A 20,146-nucleotide genomic window follows, 5' to 3' on the forward strand; every position below is an offset into this window, starting at 1 on the left:
GAAGTACAAAAATGGTCCAGGTGTTGGAGTCAAGCAGGGCAAAGACTTGGCATAAAATGGTATAAGTTTTCTAATTCCTACGTTAAACTAAGACAATAAAGAACAGAGTTGCATTCATCCAAGTGTTCTGTAACAGAGAATTGATTTGAACACATGAGCTTTCAAAGACCATCTCCTTGGTGAAAGAGCAGCTCACCGTGCCATCTTCAAGCCGGAGCACGAGTGTGGTGTCCCCTTCTCGATAGTCTCGTATGATCTCAGCCGTTTTCCAAACCACCTGGTGGTCCGGGATCCAGACCCTGGTGCCCTAAAGGAGTGAGAGGTGGACAGAAGTTACTAACCCGACAACACTCCCAAATACTATTGAAATGTAGAAAATCATTCATCGATATAGAACAAAGACTAACAATGTGATTTGTTCCTCCAACCAAGCCACATAATAGCTAAAGTCAACCACCATTAAGCAGGCCACGCGTATTCCTGAACTCTCAAAGCACTAAATGTTTCGGGTTGCACATTTGAATCCGTCACTGGTAAGTACTCTGGGAATTATTTAATTCCATTTTTAGATCAATGGTGCAACAACAGACTGGGATGAACCAAGTGCAAATAAGTCCTAGTTGTTCTGCAATAACAGGCTCAACCATAACACCACACTCTGCATTTACCACATGCATTGTAGCACACACCAGGTTGCCACTTCTTAAGTATCTCTATGATATTGCAGATGTGCACAAGAATAGTCGTGCCACAGGTTTAGAACAGAAGGATCCTGCGCTCTTATACAAGCGTGAAAGTGAGAGACCAACAGGTCTCAGCTCTTCAACAGCCATTAGGGACTTCATGCTCTCCAAACGTAATCAGCTCGTATAGGATGAAACATCGGTGCCGGCACTACAGCATTACCTTTGAGTGGACGCTTGCAGGTACCCCTCCAACTCCAGTCCAGATGATCAATGATCACACCATACAACCTCCCTCCGCCACCCAAAATAAAGAAATCTGGCTCACCCGTTGGTACTGAGTGGTACCCACCTCACTTTCAAACATTTATCCAGATTAAATATAGTACTTATGATCAGTAGGCTGAGAAAGAATATGGCATCCCTTGTGCCAAGTGGAGTTTACAAACAGGTGAGTCATTGATCCAAAAATAAAGTGTGACTAGAACCAAGTTGACGGATCATTGGTGGATTGGGGGTTAGTACAGCACAATAACTTTACAGCCAGTGGATAAAAATCCCTTAATAGCCACAGGGAAATTGTTCAGACAAATGACAGCCACGGTAGAGTGCAAAATGGGCTTGTGATAGACTAGAGTAAGCGATGGGCTGGACAAAGATGGGCTACTGGGACATTCGGTTACGCTTCCAGATGGCAATCAACAGCCACAGCACAAGAGCCAGAGTAACCTCCAAAAGTCACAGGATATAAAACATAAAATGCTCTAAATGCAAATGAACGTAATCTACGAATTGGCCATCAAGGATTTGGATTGCTTTACGAACATGGGATTGCACGTTAACCTCTGGTAGATCACTAGTAGCCTTTGGCTACGAAACATCTGGCACCAACCATTGGGCAAATCATAGAAACGACCCTACCCACTGATCCTTTCATTCCGGAAGCATGGACAGGTGACCCCCAATCTCTTTACAAGTAATCCGGTCCAATCCTCCGAAAACTGAGAATGTAGACCCATAGTAAGCCTTTCGGTGTTATCCAAGCAGGGGGGGTGGGGGGGGGAGGAGGAAGAGTTCAAATGCATCTTCAGCGTCACTTGGAATAGGCAATGATGCGCTGGGATGATTAGGAGATGGAAAAAGTCAGATCAGGGGGTCCAAAGAGGCAATTGGCTATGGAGATCCTGAGGTATGAAAGGCCATCCCTGTTGCCTTGCCGGCTGCCATTGAAAGTGTAAATCACAAGGTATGCGTAAAAACATACTGGGGGCATGGCCTTGGGTACTGCTATGTCCAGGAGGGAATCCTTTCTAGAAGGTGATCAGTCAATGACACTACTCCAGGGCTCAACACCTAGAGTGTTCATTTATGTTATCTGTTCTACAGGTAAGGAGGGAGGATTCTGCTTTACACCCAGTACCCCCAAAAAGTCTGTGCTGCTTTGCCTGGATGCTACCGTAATGTGGTGGTGATCTGCACAGGAGGTTTCTCCTTCAGGGGACCAGTCATTTTGAGATTTTATCATTCAACTACTTCCGCAGCCTTCCAAGTCATCACGATTGCTCAAGCTGGTTCTTCTAAAGAGATTCAATGATCATGATAACCTTGGTGAAAATGAAATTGATTGTTTATCAAACATTTACTGTAAATGACGATTAAAAACACATAAGAGGCAAGGACTACACATACCACAATGCAATCCATCTGAATTGAAGGAGCACACATGAGAAGAGTTCTGCACTGATTTAAGTGCTACCGCATTCCAATTATTTTACCAGATTTCATACATTCGCCACCCATGAAAAATTAAGAACACCAATGAGACAGAGGTTGGAGAAAAGGCACATTTTATGTCCAAGCTGGCTAAAATATTCTTCTTTTCCTTCAATCACTACAGTACTTCACCCGGCTCCATTCATCAGTTCAATTGCAGGATGAGCGAAAGTCACCCTGGACCGTCACCCAGTGACTTGCATGGATTGAAGAAAATGTGGATCCGAGCAGATGGAGCCATCTTTGGACCCAAAGGCCACCCATGAGCCCATCCTGCCCGCACTGGCCAGGTTGCAACTGTGGAGGCGAGATAATGGAAGCATAAGTAGCTCTTCAGAAATCGATTCAAGACTGAAATCTTGCAGACATGTGGTTAGCTTGTGCAACAAGGCATGGTCTTCTCAATTTATTTTCTTAGGGCCGAATCTTACACCTTTCAAACAAGACATTCCTGCGGTAGACCAAACAAATTAAACACAACATGATTGAGCATAGCCAATTCCTCTGCGTGAACTCAACATATTCCAAAAGCCATCCCCAACCAACTCTTTCCGCACGTTCCTTGGCCCACATCTGAGACTTCCCATCTACACACCTTCGTACACTGGCTAAAAACCATCGATGATCGACAGACGTGACCTCTATGGACCAACACCAAGCATACCACCCATAGGAGGGTTTAACATTCATCCACCTCACACCGATACATTGTACAGCAAACTAAGAACATACCCACCCGCTCATTCACTGAGCAGCCTACCGCACTTGATCGCACTTAACCAGCTGGAGGCACAATACCACAATGAAAGCGCCCCAGCGATTACTTTGATCCAAGTGTACAATGGAAAGACAAGCGATAAGTTAAGGATACAATACAAATAAACAGGTCTAACTCAGTATGACTACAACCTACAGGTCACATCTCGTCCAGATGACACAAACTATAATTGATTACCTCCATGGAAAGAAACCCCCAGACCAGTAAAAAAAAAAAAAAAAAAAAAAAACACACACAGGCAAGCTGAAAGCAAGCACTCGAGGCTGATAACACAGTAGATCAATATTTGCTTCGGAAGATAATATACTGCAGTCCGTTGCCACAGGTGCTAGTGGACGAGCATCACTCCTCTGCGATGATGCATCGATGCAGGACCGAAGGAACAGGATAGAGGCTAAACCTAGATTCTGGGCATTCCAGAGAGAGAGGGGGAGGGGTGATGAGAACTGGAACCCTCCTGCTCCAAGAAGCACGTGTTAATATCATTAATGAACGTTCTAGCGGACATCTTCGTTGACATTAAGTGTCCATTCACCTTAGTCAAGCAGGCTCACCTTCGATGCATAACTTTCTGCCTCCTTAACTTATCTCAGGATAATGCCCCTTAAAATATTCACTAATTCCATCATGCCAGCAGGTCTGGTCTTAATCCTAGGACCTACTTGCGACCTCTAACAACAACGAAAAACATCCATTAATGGAAATCTGGCTTAAGATACTAACAGACTCCACTTTGGCAAGAACTAATTCGGCTGGAGTGCCTATTGGCAACTTCTTTTTCTACCTCTAACCTCTTTCATAATATTCGCAGAAATTTCTTAACCCCTGCAAGCATAATTCAACTCTGGGCTCCCATCACCATCTTAACTTGGTGGTGCAAAATCAAAATGTGATTGACAGTTTAACAAACTAATGAATTCACCCACTGACAAAAAAGTCCCTCTATGTACCTAGGTTATGCGTTTTTAGGTGATAAAGGAGTAATCTGACGAATTATCTAAAATGGTCTCAAAGGCCAGACCTAAAGAAAACAAGCATTGGCAAAGTTAACACTACTTCCTCCTTTGAGAGTCACAACTAATTCTTTTGATTAAGCCTATTCCAATCAAAAATAAAAATGATATGTAGCAATGCATCTACAAGATAAATAGATTAATATGTGCAATTTTGAGCGATAAAATGCAAGCACTTCAAAGGAACTAGAATGATATGAAAAAAGTATGAGGTTGTACATTTTAAAGTATTGGTAATAAAAGCAGACGAAAGAAAAAAACACACACACACACTTAGCAATATCACTAAATACATCCGAATCATCCAACACAAATTCCTGCTGTGGATCTTACCACCAGATTAGTGCACAAGTTTTGTTACAAACATTTTACATCGACCCAGTCTTTTAAAGTATTTTTTCTCCACTCCAAAGGCCTGCTCTACATGCAACGAAAAAGTAGCTTCATGAACACACAAATTACGCTCTTGCCTTCGTAGATGCACGTAGAACATAGACATGTCCCTTGGGGGGGGCACCAAAGTACAAATCTGATCCGCGCACCAATGTAGGAGGCGCAGTACTGCAAGGACAAGAGCTAGAAGTGCCACATCTAGTTTAAATTAGAAAGTTGAGAGCGATAATTTCGACATCTTTAAGCTCGGTTTAAATGACCACACAAGGACCCCTCAATCTGCAGCGTCTGAAGACTTCATATAGTAGGTTATTCTACAATTCAGTAACCACAGACATCGCTACACTCCACTCAGAACCACTGTGTATTCGCGCTATCCACCCTCAGACAGTGTTCCTAGTGTCCTGCTCAGTAGTCCAGCCTCCTAATGCTTCCCCTTTCTTCTCAGGGTATCCCAGGTAATTGTCATAATGTTGGGAAGGGGGGGGGGGCAAATAAAAGGAGAGGAGCCCCAACACTGTCCAGCACCCACTCAACTAATCATAAGTCTCCTTCTAAGGGTAAACCCTTGAGGTCTCAGGTGGGTCAGTTACCAACTTGCCATCCACTGTACACCTCAGAGTTCTAATTCCAAATCTTAGGTTCCCTTCGAATTGAAGCACGAACATCCTTCTACGGTTTCCCTGGTTCATACACAAGCTGAATATTCGTTTTTTTTTGCTTGGTGAAGAAAAGCTGGAGTTTGCTATTCGTTGCTGTGTATTCCCTCATGCCATTGTCCACATCCCAACTACAGATTTTCCACCAGGTCTCATCTAAGCGCCCCTTTCTGTTGAATTTCTAAAATACTTCTGTTTAGTTTGGCAGGCAGGCCTTAAGCCTTCCAGCTCCGAGCCTAGGTTCAATGAACGAGGACTGCGATCCGAAACAACCAGCTAAGATCACACAAGTTACTTCCAATGATGTGACAAACTCCCCAGCCCCACAAAAATGCAAACATGTATTCCACAATTGAGGTGCCCAGCCATCTAAAATAAACAAAGCAGGGTTTAATATTGGGTTCCAGATCTCTGGATCCCTAGTATTTCCAGTGGTCCCCCTTTAACCCTCTCTAGATCACTTGTTACATGCAAGGCCAACTTAAGTAGCGGAACAATAGAGATTCCAGTCCCCATCCAATAAGACTATTTCCTTTCGGAACGCTAAAAATTCTGTTCAGACGAGAAATTAATGTGGTTTCTCGCAATTTGGGTCATATGCCCCCCCCCCCCCCCCCCCCCCCCCCACAAATACATACTCTGCTCTAGTTGTGCATACACACTTAAATGGCGATGGAAGACATACATTTAACAGTTTGCTGCTGAAGAGATTTCCGTAACAAGATTAAGAACCACCTGTCATAACCTCTACATCTACAGTTCAATATCTCTTGCAGACCTCTTCCAACTTCACCACTATCTTAGTCCAAGGTATTGTAACAATATATTACTCTTAAAATTAACTAAAAAGAACTTCTTGTATTGAAATTGCAATTACTTTTCTCTTACTATTCCCGGGGAGGTGTTTTACAGTGGGTAGCACGCTACTCCAGATATTATTTGATGACATTCTCTGCTCTAATTTGCAAGTCTCCCATCTTACCTTCTTAGTTTTAGATAACTATAAATTAGAATGTATTTAGCGATATCACCCTCACTTAAATTGGTCCAACAGAAGCGCACCAAATAATCTAAAACAGATACTTATTCTCCTAACATTATTAAAAGTAACAGCGACCTACATAAGACACTCCGTCGGAATGCACAGCCTGGGATAAAGAGCTACTGATCACATGTTGGCTATTGGCAACTCCCTTCCCCCACCCTGCCATTTTCTCAAGTCTCTGGCTGGCCCAAATGTTATCCCCTTCGTTCCGTTTCACCAGTATCTCACAAGAGTTCGTGTTCAGGCCACAATTTTTACAAATGTCACAAACACCGATTCGGACAGATTTTGTGAGCGCCCTAAACCACTATTTCCTAGTTGCACTTCCCCCTATTAAACCTAATTTTGGTCAACATGAAGTCCCGATTTCTTTCCAACCCGTAGCCTGGTTTTCTGTGGATTCCCGTTTTTTCCATACAGTGTCCCGACTAAGCTCTGAAGAGGTTTCTCCTGCAAAGCTACTAGGGGTGGCTCCTCAGTTAAGGTGGGGGGGAGGGGAGTAGCGCCGCCACATTAACTTAATTGCCCCTAGAGATGGAAAAATAATATGGTAATAAAGTTCATTTATTACCATTTTATTTTTGCAAATCCCCATGTCGAGCATCAGGACAGAGCTAGCCAGACATGCACATTTTAAGCCTCTGTAAGACAGCTGGGTTAGAGACAGCATAGGGCTCCAGTTTTCTTGGGAGCGCCGAAAGCGGCCGCTCCATCCAATCCTGGTGCTTCTTTCATGCCGCATGAGAGCCGCACCAGGATTGGTTACTGCAGTTTTCTGAGTCTTGCGTTGGGGAGCCTGCCTGGAGAAGACTCGAGCCATGAGGTTGTCGTGCCAGGAAGGTAGGTGTCATAATTTTACTTATGTCCCTCCCACCCGCCTCACCACCATCATACATGCCAGCCGCCACTGGATCCTTAGGGTGTTAATGGTGCGCCTTTCCCAGCCCTTTTACCTCTGTTCTGTCCCATTTACGTTCATTTATAGTTCATTGGTGTTTTGTATAGCGCTCTTACAATCAGGAGGCCTCTTCAGGGCACTAATAGAAACCTTTAGAGATTTCCGCCTCTGGCTTCTCTATCAAATCGGACAGAAAGTACAAAGTTATAATTTGTCTCTATGTAACCTTCCTTTAGTCTCCTGTTTTTCTTTGTAATGTTTTATTGTGTTCCGCAGTTCTTTTGTATTGTAACTGACTATTGTACAGCGCTCCGACACCTTCGGGTAATGTCCGCGCTTTATAAAAATGCATAAATACATACTCGAGTTCGGGGCCATTCCTATGGAGGTGTGACATTTCACATTGCCTATGCAACTAAGTTACTTTTATGTTTTTCGGACTTGTTCAATGACGTGGGCCGAATAAATGTGTTTTTTTTGTATTCGTGGTCCTCGTGTCCCAGAGGGTTCGGCTCGACCCTCGCGGGGTCTTGTCCGCGGACGGTCTCTCGCTGTGGTGAGTGTCGGCAGCTCACCGAAGCACGCAGCTGCTCGTGAGCCTCGCGCCCAGAGCACGTGGAGCCAGGGTCCTCCCGCGAGGCTGCGCGCGCGCCGCTGTCCTCAGGGTACCCTTGCAGCGTGCACTGCACTGCCCTCCCCCGCAGCAGTTCCTGAAACGCTGCAATTAGGACCGATTCTGCAACGCGGGGTAATTCTAGACCCCAGAAACGGCCGGCATTGCAGAAAGACAATAAAAGGGCTGCTGTGCAGGGTAGAGGCGCAATGAGCAGACACGGAGGTCTGACAACCGAGGGATCGAGTGACCCGGGGCGGCAGGCTGGTACCCAAGTCCGTGCGCATGCGCACCCTGGTTGTATTTCAGCACACAATAAGAAGGGTTCCTCGGCGTGCCCCAGACATTTGGGAGGACCCGAGGGCCGACATGGGAGTCAGAGGAGGGCATCTGCCAGGCGGCTAGCAGAGGCGTGCTGCTGGCTACCAGCCAAAGGCAGCGACACCTGCAGGGTATGCTCCTATGTGCCAGGAAGACCATGCCTGAATCGAGAGAGAGATATATCTATATAGATATATATATATATATATATATATATATATATATATATATATATATATATATATATATATATATATATATATATATTCAATACAAAGTCTGAATTCGATGGCAAAGCCGTTTCGAATTCTGCTGCATTTGCTCCGAGCTTTTATTAAAAAAAAAGCTACAGATAATCCAAAAGCTTATGACGCACTCCAGAAGAGTTTATGACGTTATCTAGGTTTCACATTTCAGACACAGGTTTTGAATGTTTTTTCAAAGCCCACAAAACATTTAAATTCGTATTAACCGCCGACCTTTTCTGATCAATTGTGACAGAATAGAAAGAAGGAAACAGTTACTTTAAGTTCTCCTCTTTTGAGCTCCGAAAGCGGAGGACACCTGCCTCCCATTCTTAGGTGGGAGGGGGTGGACCAGGTGGCGGGCAGGAGCCAGAGATAAGTTACTTTTAACTGAATGACCCGGCTTCGGATAGATTACTCCGATAACAAGCCCTGAATAACAGAGCGCCTCGAAAGCAACGGGTACCAGACCACGCCCTATTTATAATAAACAGATTCTTTGCAAACTTGCAAAGCTCTCGTTCCCCAACACCCAGGGGGGTCGAAAGATGTAAAGGTAACCAGACACGTCATTTCTCCAACACACCACCACGAGGCTTAGACAAGGATCTTTACAGATTACTTTTAAGCAAACCAGCATTCCTGTGCGGGGTGGACTTCCACATGACAGCTTGACAAAGGTTCCCAAAACTCGGTCGTAACAAATGCAACCTACACAGACTACAAAATCGAATTAACCAGCCTGAGTAAAAAGATCGCCACGGGCACTGGGGCAAGGAAGGAAAAAGACCCCTCTGACTGCCGGTGGGGTAGTAAACTACAGCAATCATCAGGGTTCAAGGGGCCCTCAGATCCGTGGGCCCTGGCGTCACTGCACCTGCTGCACCAATGATGGCTACTCCCTGCTAAGTGGCCACTCATACCGCTGCATAGACCCACGTATGATGCATGTCTGGTGCCACCATACCAGGGAACCAAATAAGACACCATTTACTGCCCTTTGGCCTGGGCATCAAATACACAAATGGCAACATACAACGTGGCGCCATGTATTTTGGCAACTAAGATAGCGCCTGGATACGCTCGCAGGTTATTAACTGCACTTTATACATCCGGTTTGATCGGATTAATGAACTGAAGTATAACGCAAGCTGCTGCCAACACAGGGTGTGTGATGTGGGCTTTGGGAGGCCAACTAGCACTAGAAGGAAGTAATCCGAGTCTTGAGCGTGGCACTGCCAACACAGGCAATGCACGATGGAAACAGGGATCAGCTGCCACCCGCAGGGATAGGATCGGGTGAATCAGATGGGATGCTGGCAGCCCAGGGGGCAGGATACACACGAGGCAGGCAACGGCCACCATAGGGAGGTTCTATGGGTACCAGGGGTGCCAATGCCACCAGAAGGGAGGGAAAACCAGTAGAGCCAATGCCACCATCAGCTATGGGCATCACAGTATCCGTAGACCCGCCTCTGCTTACAAATCCAACTCATGCCAGGCATCACCTACCCAGGGGGACCATGACCGAGTCCACAGACAGGCAAGTAAACTTGCAACACCAGCTAGACCCGAAGCACCCAGTGCCACCCTGAACACCAGACCATGAGGCTGCCACCATGCCTAGAATACAGAGGTGAATAGACAACTCTACAGGTCAGAGGTGAAGAGGGGCGAAGGTGGCAGAGGGGTAGAATTGAGGGGTGGGGGTTTAACGGAATAGCTGCTTAATACACCGTCTATGGTGCAGTATAACCAAGCAAGGCTGTGCCAGGGGTAGGATCCACGAACTAGCTCTGGCACCATTTGTAAATTAGAGGGGGGTTAGAGAAGAGGAGGAATGGCCCCCAACTCCAGCATACTTCAAGGAAAGGGGATCTACTATCTGTGATTTCGTATGTGGAACCAGCTCCTCCACTATAACAAATTGTGTAATCTTAAGCAGGTTAACCCCCTGCACTCACATATTTGCAAACTGGAAGCGCATGGAAACTGGTGCATCACCAGTATTAGTAACTATGCATTGCAATTGCATTTAGATAGCGCTTCATACCCATGGCGAGGCACTTTAGTGCATCTGGTAAGGTTACCCTCCAAAATGACTTCGCTTCTGGTATATGTGCTGGATTTACCTACAGCAAGATAGAGCATAAGGTTTACTTCTTACGGCCATAAAAAACAAGACAGCACCTTCCAAGAGCGCGTCTGATCTCAACAGAGCGAGCAAAGACTGGCTTTCTGCACTAAGGCAGCCCATCTGCATTTTGGTGGTCAACACGTGTTTAGGAGGTACGCTCTTTAACTAGAGCGCTGTGAGATCCCTGCACCTTAAAACAAAGATACTCGAGAAGTGGGTTCAGGGTAAGTGGAGCGTGCTAGAGCCAGGAACTGGGTGCCACATGGTGCACCATTGAGTACAGTCAGGAGGAACCAGATGAAGACGCGTTCCATCAACGGGACATGTGGTGCAGGCCCTGGCTATCCGCAATCCCAAATAAACTACAATACCCACAATCCTTTGTTTTATACTACACAGTAGCCTGCTACACCATATTAAAGCTGGTCTCTAAATTCCTTATTACAGTCGAGTTGTGACGTAGCCAGGGCTAAGGTGAAAGGCAGGACACAGATCAGAGTTACATCTGCCATTTCAGCAACGAATAACGTCTGTTTCCTGCTTGTTGCTTTTTTTCTAAAATGAACAGCCATCAGCAGGAAAGAAAATAACTGCATACTACTACAGCATTATAGAACAATTAGAATATGTCTGCATGTTTCTACACGTTCTGAATTACAGCACATTTTCTAATCTGACATGTTAAAGTGATGTGAATATTTTTTGCAAAAGGTTTAGCTGTTTTATGGTGTGTTAATTTCACACTAGATATTCTTCTTGTATTCGCCTGCAACAATGCTATTTTTTTTTATATAAAAGAGCATGAAAATACGGATTTAAACTGGTTGCGGGAAGGGAGGTGGGTCATGTATTATGAGGAATAAAATACCCTCTGCTGTATGGTAAAAGGATATTGAATGTCAACACAGAGTGCCATGACCTCGGCCTCATCCCTCTTTATGGTCATCATGGAACTCTTTGGTGACTTCCAATATCCTTACAAGTTTTATAGTTACAGAGGAACTGTCCTTGCTCTTAATTCAACATGTACACCGAGTAAATGAAAATGTTGTTTAAGTATTTTAAATATTCCACTAAACTTATTTAATTTTTTGTTCATCCAAATAGGAGGATTGAGCGTTGTTCTTTAGCCCTTCATTGTTTAAAAACAAGAGCAGAATCCAACAACCAAGAGCAGAATCCAACAACCAATGTGTTCCGTTCACAAAACTGGGACTTTCTTTAAAGATTAACAAATAAATTATCTGTTTACTAAATTATACAGTTACAATTGGTAGCAAACAGATATCTGGCTGATGCTGCAATACAACGTATGTACAGTACAACTCAATCACAGAGACCCAAAAAAAATATAATTCTATATAGAGGTTTAAGAACATTTTCCTGTTGGAAACCATGCATCTAAAACACAAAATCCAACAGTGAATGAACCACTTAAGATGGGAACAACATCTTAAATTCACCTGCCTTGAGGATCCAACAAGCATCTGTTACACACTCATTTGTTTAATTTAAAAACCTCCAGGGTAGATAACAGTACTGGAATTCTACTCCAGTTCCAATAATTTCCTTAAACATTCCCAAATAGTTTATAGCATTTCATCACATATTCCTTAGCTTATTCTTCCAGTATAGAGTATAATTCTAGCCTGATCACTTATAGAAATAGCGTTGACCGGTCTAGGACTGCACATCAAATGATATTAAATTAGAACTCTTCCCCAGCACAGAGGTGGGTTCTTATCCGAGCCTTCTCAGCCATCTCCCGCTAGGCACCCCCTGCATCTATATGTGCCACAGATAAAGAAGGGACGGCGGAGAAGGCTGTCGAAGGTAATGTTATCCCTCCCTCCTAAAGAGCGAATCCTCAGCCTGCACCCAGAACCTGAGGCAGGCGTGTTGTTGAGCCGTGGCATGGAGGGCACCTCACTCATCACGAGCAAATGAACCCAGGCTCTGACTTCTGGCTGCGACACACTTTGCTACTCGTAGGTGACCCTTTATTTGACAAGTGGGAGCTGAACAGCTCCTGCTGGCCAGGTCTGGAGTAAAGACAGCCTGAGCTACTTGCTAAAGCACATAAAATGAAACAAAAAGAATACAGAGAGGATTTGGGTTAGTCCCCCCTGGCCATTGTCTGTCATTCGGATTTTGGATTAGCCTACAGAACAGACATTGGATGTTTAGAGTCATTCATCAGGAGTAACAGCGCATTTTTTTTTACATTGGTATTAAATTTATATAGCATTCAGCCACCAGCATATTTGCCTCCTACCAGATCCCTTTAGGGGAGTGGAGGCTGGGGCAGTTGGGAAGGGTGGAGGTTGGATGTCATGTTAACATAAAGACCTTATGACTTGCTATAAGAATTAAAGACCAAAGGAAGGTGCACTACATATAAGTCAGGACAAGTAAATGCTTCGAAGGTTCTTCTTTTTATTGAATTCTTTGAAAAGAACAGCGGCACACAGCCAACGCGTTTCACTCCCCAGTGCCAAGGGACCTTCGTCAGGGCTTACGGTCTACATAAAGGTTCAGTAACCGAGAAGGTGATATATCTCGTAATTGTTCGAGGATGAATAATATGTGCTACACGATCAGTTAACGTTGCCCTAATTAAGCGGCTGACAGCGAATCAGAGAGAAGCGCTCCCAAGATAAATAACAAGTCTCCGGTGCACCAGAACCAGTGCAGCCCGGCACCAATAACTCAATAACTATACTTGACCAATTGAAGGAATCCCAAGGGGTATCGATAGAACAACAACATATAGCGGGATATCACCAAGATAAACACAATAACCTTGGCTTTATAATGAATACATTTCAGGCAAGGACATCTGACTCGATGAGTAGTGGTGATCGCTGCGAATCGGGGTAAAATCAAATCCAAGAGAGTCGGGATACCAATAGTGCGAGGTCCCAGCAAATGGCAAATTCGGCCTCCAAGTGAGTAACGATCAGAACTTCCATAATAAGAAGACGAAAGACATATTGATCCAACGGCATTGACGCAGTACAAGGTGAGGAGTTAGACGGGGAAGGCGTTTGGAGAGAGGCTTTAAGCTGGGAAGATGGAGCACGGGCTAATGCAGAAGGGCGGAGAAAGGAGGAGGAGGATAAGTGGGTGGGGCGGTCTTTTTTCCAAGGGTCTGAAATGTGCTCAGGACATGGACAAAAAGAGGTGCTACAGGCAGGTTAGGAGCCCTACCATCAACTGTACCAGAGTTAGTGTGGTGAAGACGCTCCAACATAGAGGTGCTGGTAGTGGTGAACAACAGGTCCTAATACTCACCAGGCGCAGGCCCGATCCCCGCCCCGCCCCGCCCCCCCCGCCGCCAAAATGTGGGCACAAACATTAAACGTGGCCAAACTGCTGAGAAATACATAAAGGTTGGGAAACTTTTCCAATTAAAAGTAGATCAATAGATATTTCTCTAGGTCACACAAACAAACATGAAAAGTGGCTCCCCTCTTTTAAACACCACAATTATCGAAGTCTGCATAAACACCGTGGAGCAGAAACAAGAGTGCCGGTACCCGCGGCCCAACTCCGTGTGAGGTCACCACACAAACTGCATCCATGCACCAAATACGTGTTCTCTCTTCCATAAGCAAGATGAGTTATGCTACACGCTCTTTTCAAGAGGCTCTCTACCCATAAGCGATAAGGGGAGTCCTCTCGCCCATCAGTCTCGGGTACAGCGGCCCCTGGTGGAGAATTAGTGCCCTTTGCTATCCCTCCATGAGATTCCATGGATGCAGGAAGAGTCGAGGCCTCCTGTAGTACACAGGGATTCCGCATACGACCCTAGTTCTGACGCGGCGACCTGCATATGTTATGTACATCAGGGCTATTCCAACAGCTCGGGCCTTGCACACCCCAGATACTGTACACAGAATCAAGCACCAGCCAGCATTACGCAAGCGTCTTTATGGCCAGAGGGGATGCCTCTTACGTGCAGGCAAGTTGTAGCATCACAACAAGTGAGCCATCCTAGCTCAACCCCACCCTGGCTCCATCTGGGGTCATCGAGGCGACCGAGAGCCATAAATAGTAAACTTTGCACTGGCCAGCAGCCCTCAAGAGCAGGCACAGAGGAGGCACGTGAGGAAGCAGTCAAGAGATGGAAAGTGACCATGAGGGGAGGAAATAGCCCCTTGACCCCTGGGTGACCTTGAGCCTACAAGTCTCAGCATGTAAAGTGAGGCTTGCTGGATGTCAGCTGTGTAACAGAGGAGCAGTTAGGGTACCACCCAGCCAGTGCTTTACAGGCACAGACAGTGTTTTAATGGCAGGAATAAAATAATAAGGAGGGGAGGGTGGGAAAGAGCAAAATCCGGTGAATTCCCTCCTCTGAAATGTCCACTCAGCACCGCACATTCTGTAAGAAATGACTCGAAAAGTTTCAGAAATGTAACCCCCCTAAAGGATCATTAAAGCAAGCCGAGGCAGCAAATCCACGCAGATGATTAGACACAATCTTTTTTTCCAAGAACTAACTCCCAAAAACATAGCCAGTATTAGTGCAGCAGGTGCAGTAGCACCGGAGTTCTTGGATGCGAGGGGCCCACTGCCCGGATTTAGACTCAATACACAACAGGGGTGGGGGGGGGGGGGGCGTTGTCCTTCAATTGGGCTCGGAACTCTCTTGCTAACCTGTTATACATCGAGATAATTTTGAACAATTCGAAAGGAAAGCAAGGCCTTGATTTTTCCTGTGGAGGGTGAAACCCCAGGGGGGCAGCAAGTGAAAGGCGATGTACGTGCTCTTTCGAGACAGTTAACCACTTTCAACAACACCCCATCCCTCCCAGCCTCACCCCAAGCCGGCCCCCTGTGCATGTTAACGGTGGCGGCCTTACCTTGCTGTAGAGCTCAGAGGCGGACATCGCGGCGCCTCGTCCCCCCTCCTCGCAGGGTGCACCGGGTGGACGGGACTGGGAGCGTCTATGCCAGACTCCTCGCAGGTGGGCCTATCCTGAACCCGAGTAAGACCTCCCCCCGAGCCCGGCTCCCCGCACTGAAGCCCACCCCGCCTGGCCTCTCTTTGGCGCTGCACTTTGCCCGGGCCTGGCCTGGATGCACCGGACACCTGCGGACAATCAGTGATTAACAGCGGCCGCTCGGGTAAACTAGCAGGAGCAATTCATTAAGAGGAGGAAAAACACATGCCCGCCTCGAATACTGAAGAGCAACGAGGCACACACGTCAACGAGCCACGTCACGCGCGTGACCTCCTGCCAACCAGGTTATTTAAACCAAAAGCACAAAATAAAGCTGGAACAGGGGCTTCCGGTTTAACATAGGTGAGCGTTCACGTTTCACAGGCTCCAGCAAGTGTAGCTTTGCATTCTGGGATATGTTGCCTTGGCTCTGCTGCTCTAAAGTAAGGACTACAAATCCCAGAACCCACTTAAAACAAGCGTTTGCAATGCAATAGGTCTCGCATTTATGAGAGTTTGAGCTATTGCCATTGCAAATGACAATGCCTTTTATTTATGTGTTGTTTTTAAAACAGATACATAAAAGGCATTGTCATTTACAATGCCAATAGCTCAAACGCTCATAAATGTGAGACCCATTGTAAATGCGTGTTATAAAAAAAATAGGAGAGTGTTGCAGGAAGGACAAAACTATTTGATAAAATAGTGCTTAGAGGCTGTAATTAAAGCCTACCGAGCAACAACACACGTAACAGGGGATGTCGCCATGAGAGGTTACAAAATAAGACAAGGCGGTACTACTAAGCCTTTTGACCAATGAAGAGCCCCAGTTTACAGTGGACAATGAAACAAGCCAATGAAAAATGTGGGCAGGGAGTGGGAGGAGCTTCAAGCCCCTACAGCATGCCTTGCAGAGCAGTGCATACGCTGCCCAGGTTCGACCTAAAAACCTGTACTGAATGAGCTAGTTATGTATGGTTCTGGGACACTTCAGAGTTCTGCTCCATTCTCTCGAGCTCCTCACCTGTTTCTTGATCTTGTCCAGGGCTCGCGTCGGGGTACCACGTGGGTGGACGGCGTCCCCCCACTTATTTTTCTAGGAGCTCGAGTACTGGAGCAAATGGAGCCACACATTCACTCTTTGGCCTCTCTGGGGCGAGATCGGAGCTCATTCTGAACGCTGCTCACGCGCTGGCTTCTTTGATGCAATCGCATCTAAGGGGTGAGCGAGGGGAGGCAATGAGTCCAATGGTGCAAGCCATCTTTCGTGACGTCACTTCCTGTCGTGACGTCAGCCTCCCCTCACTTCTTTTTTTGGGACTTGTGCCCTGATCTTGTCACCTTCCTCCTGTCCCTTGAGCTCCTGTCCAGCCTCCTGAGTGCCTCACCTTGACTCATGGCTCTTTTTTGGCCACAGTAAGGCCAAATCTGAGTTTATCCACCCTTTGTAGAAACATGGTTTTCCCACCTTCATTACAGGAGGCGAAAAGACATAGTGACCGCAGATTCGCCGTGCCATACAAACAAAGTGCACCAGGCCACAATTATAGGCCAGATATACTTACACTTTGACCAGTCCAATGCTGCCCAAAGAGACAAAAACCAGCTCAAAATGTTTTTGTGAATTTACTTTCCAGTGCAAAACTTGGTTTGCGTTGGAAAGTAGCCCTAAGGTAAAGCAAAGAAGTGCTCTGTGCCACAAGGCAGCATCCATAGGTGGTACATGGGTGTTCCCATGCAAAGACCCAGGTGTGCAACGCCCATAAGGCTCAAAGGGCTTCAAGCCACCCCCTCACCCCCCGTTGTGAGTGTCGGCCAGGCTGAGTCAGCTTCCCGGGCGCGCACACACAGTTTTTGAGCTGCTGTGGGCTGGCTGGTCTGGCGTCCGTCTTATTGCAGCCGCCCGAGTAATTCACAGGTATTTAAAAGACCATTTACTTATTAACAAGGCTTTGTTATTTTTTCACCCCTTCTTAGAGCCCCAGCATCTCCACTCTGACTGTTGCTGAAAGATTTAGGCCCCCCCCCCAAATAAAATGTTTGTAGCTCTTCGCCCCCCGAAATTTTGCTCTAGTTGCGCCTCTGCAAAGACCCATGAATAAAATTTTGTTTACTGGGAGCTGCCTCCAAAAATAGGCATTGTCAAGACAGGCATTAAGTTGGAGCAATGTTTAAATGGCATCAAACTTTGAATGTGTGCTGCATTATAGAGGACACATAGTAAGTCGGAACAGTTGTTGAGTATGTCAAAGCATAGTTTACCCCTCCAGTAAAAAAACCTAGGCACGGCATCATGCAGAAAAACAGGTAACATATGTTCTCTGGGGCTGGGAGTTTTCTGTCTCTGTGGAGACATTTCTGGAGTTTTTAGGTCGAGCCTGGGTAGCAGATCTGCTGCTCTGCGAGCCATGTTGTATTGGAGTATGTATTCAAAGCCCGCCCACTCTCCGCTCATATTTATCATTGCCATTAGAGATAATGGGGTATCCCAGTGACTCTCAGAACCTGTGTATCAAATTTAAATAAGAATCAATCAATCAATCACGGCATTTGTAAAGCGAGCTACTCACCCGGGAGGGTCTCAAGGCGCTGGGGGAGGGGGAAGTTACTGCTCGAGCAGCCAGGTCTTGAGCTGCTTCCTGAAGGAGAGATGGTCTTGGGTTCGCCGAAGGTGGGTGGGGAGGGAGTTTCAAGTCTTGGCTGCCAGATAGGAGAAGGATCTTCCTCCGGCGGTGGCTCTGCGGATGCGTGGTACGGTGGCGAGTGCGTGGCTGGTCGATCGTAGCTGGCGGGTGGGCGTGTAGAAGGTCAAGCGGTCGTTGAGGTACTTGGGGCCCAGGTCGTGGAGAGCTTTGTGTGCGTGGGTGAGGAGTCTGAACGTGATTCTCTTGCTGACGGGGAGCCAGTGCAGGTCTCTCAGGTGTCCGGTGATGTGGCTGTGTCGGGGGATGTCCAGGATGAGTCGTGCGGAGGCGTTCTGGATGCTTTGGAGTCTTTTTTGAAGTTTGTCTGTGGTTCCGGCGTAGAGGGTGTTCCCGTAGTCCAGTCGGCTGGTGACGAGTGCCTGGGTGACGGTCTTCCTGGTTTCAGTGGGGATCCATCTGAAGATCTTGCGGAGCATGCGCAGAGTGTTAAAGCACGAGGATGAGATGGCGTTGACTTGTCTGGTCATTGACAGGGAGGAGTCCAGGATGAAGCCCAGGTTGCGTGCATGGTCCGTTGGTTTGGGAGCGGTGCCCAGGGTCGGGGGCCACCAGGAGTCGTCCCAGGCGGAGGGTGATGATCCCAGGATGAGGACTTCCGTCTTGTCTGAGTTCAGTTTGAGGCGGCTGTTCCTCATCCAGTCGGCGACGTCTTTCATCCCTTCGTGTAGGTTGGCTCTGGCGGTGGTGGGGTCGTTGGTGAGGGAGAGGATGAGCTGGGTGTCGTCGGCGTAGGAGATGATGTTGAGGTTGTGTTGGCGTGCGATGGCTGCGAGGGGGCTCATGTAGACGTTGAAGAGGGTTGGACTGAGTGAAGATCCTTGTGGTACGCCGCAGATGACTTCGGTGGCCTCAGATCTGAACGGAGGGAGGCGGACTCTCTGGGTTCTTCCGGTGAGAAATGAGATGATCCACTCCAGCGCTTTCTCTCGGATTCCGATGTTGCTGAGGCGCTTCACTAGGGTGCGGTGGCAGACAGTGTCGAACGCCGCAGAGAGGTCCAGGAGGATGAGGGCCGCTGTTTCCCCGTTGTCGATCAGGTTTCTGATGTTATGTTATGTTATGTTATTTATTTTTATACCGCGCACAGCTGCCCCAGCAATGGGGCGTCCTGGCGCTTTGATAAGACAAACACAACACAGCACTAAAGAGGAACAGAAGGGAGACGAAACACAGCATAGAGGCTAAACAAATAAAGTGTGATGTCGTCGGTGGCTGCAATGAGGGCGGTCTCGGTGCTGTGGTTGGCCCGAAACCCGGACTGCGAGGGGTCGAGGGACCCGTTCGTCTCGAGGAAGGCGGCAAGCTGTTTGTTGACGTCTTCTCGATCACTTTGGCCGGGAAAGGAAGGAGCGAGATGGGGCGGTAGTTCTTGAGGTCGGTGGGGTCCGCCGTTGGTTTCTTCAGGAGGGCGGTCAGCTCGGCGTGCTTCCAGCTCTCTGGGAAGGTGGCGGTGTGGAAGGAGGAGTTGATGGTGTCTCGGAGATGGGGTGCGATGACGGCGTCGGCTTTGTTGAAGACGTGGTGTGGGCACTGATCGGTTGGTTATCCGGAGTGGATGGAGTTCATCGTGCGGGTGGTGTCTTCGGTGCTGACCGGGGTCCAGTTGCAGAGGGTGGTGGTGGCGGGCATTGGTTCGGTGGTAGGGTGCGTGGTCTGTGCGCCGAAGCTGTTGTGTATGTCGGCGATCTTGCGGTGGAAGAACGAGGCGAGTGAGTCGCAGAGGTCTTGCGGGGGAGTGATGTCATTGTTTCCGGCGCTGGGGTTGGAGAACTCTTTGACGATGCTGAAGAGTTCCTTGCTGTCGTGGGCGTTGTTGTCCAGTCGTTCTTTAAGTGCCGTCTTCTTGGTGTCGCGGATCAGCTGATGGTGTTTGCGGGTGGCGTGCTTGAGGGCGGTCCTGTTGTCTGGTCGAGCCGCCAGGCTTTCTCGAGGGTGCA

General features: G+C 47.3%; 1 protein-coding gene across 1 annotated transcript in view; it reads right to left on the bottom strand.

The window, feature by feature from the left end:
* Positions 1–15,497, bottom strand: part of LOC147673315 (unconventional myosin-Vb-like) — a 131,011-nt gene extending 115,514 nt beyond the window's left edge. The window contains exons 1-2 of the mRNA XM_086947145.1: positions 15,424–15,497; positions 197–307 (exon numbers count right to left, since the gene is read on the bottom strand). Coding sequence (XP_086803271.1) covers positions 197–307; positions 15,424–15,450 — 138 coding nt within the window. The 5' untranslated portion in view covers positions 15,451–15,497. The remainder of the gene's footprint in view (positions 1–196; positions 308–15,423) is intronic.
* Between the last annotated feature and the right edge of the window lie 4,649 nt (positions 15,498–20,146).

The sequence above is a fragment of the Lissotriton vulgaris genome, chromosome 12 (genome assembly GCF_964263255.1).
Source record: "Lissotriton vulgaris chromosome 12, aLisVul1.2, whole genome shotgun sequence".
Classification (NCBI taxonomy): Eukaryota; Metazoa; Chordata; class Amphibia; order Caudata; family Salamandridae; genus Lissotriton; species Lissotriton vulgaris.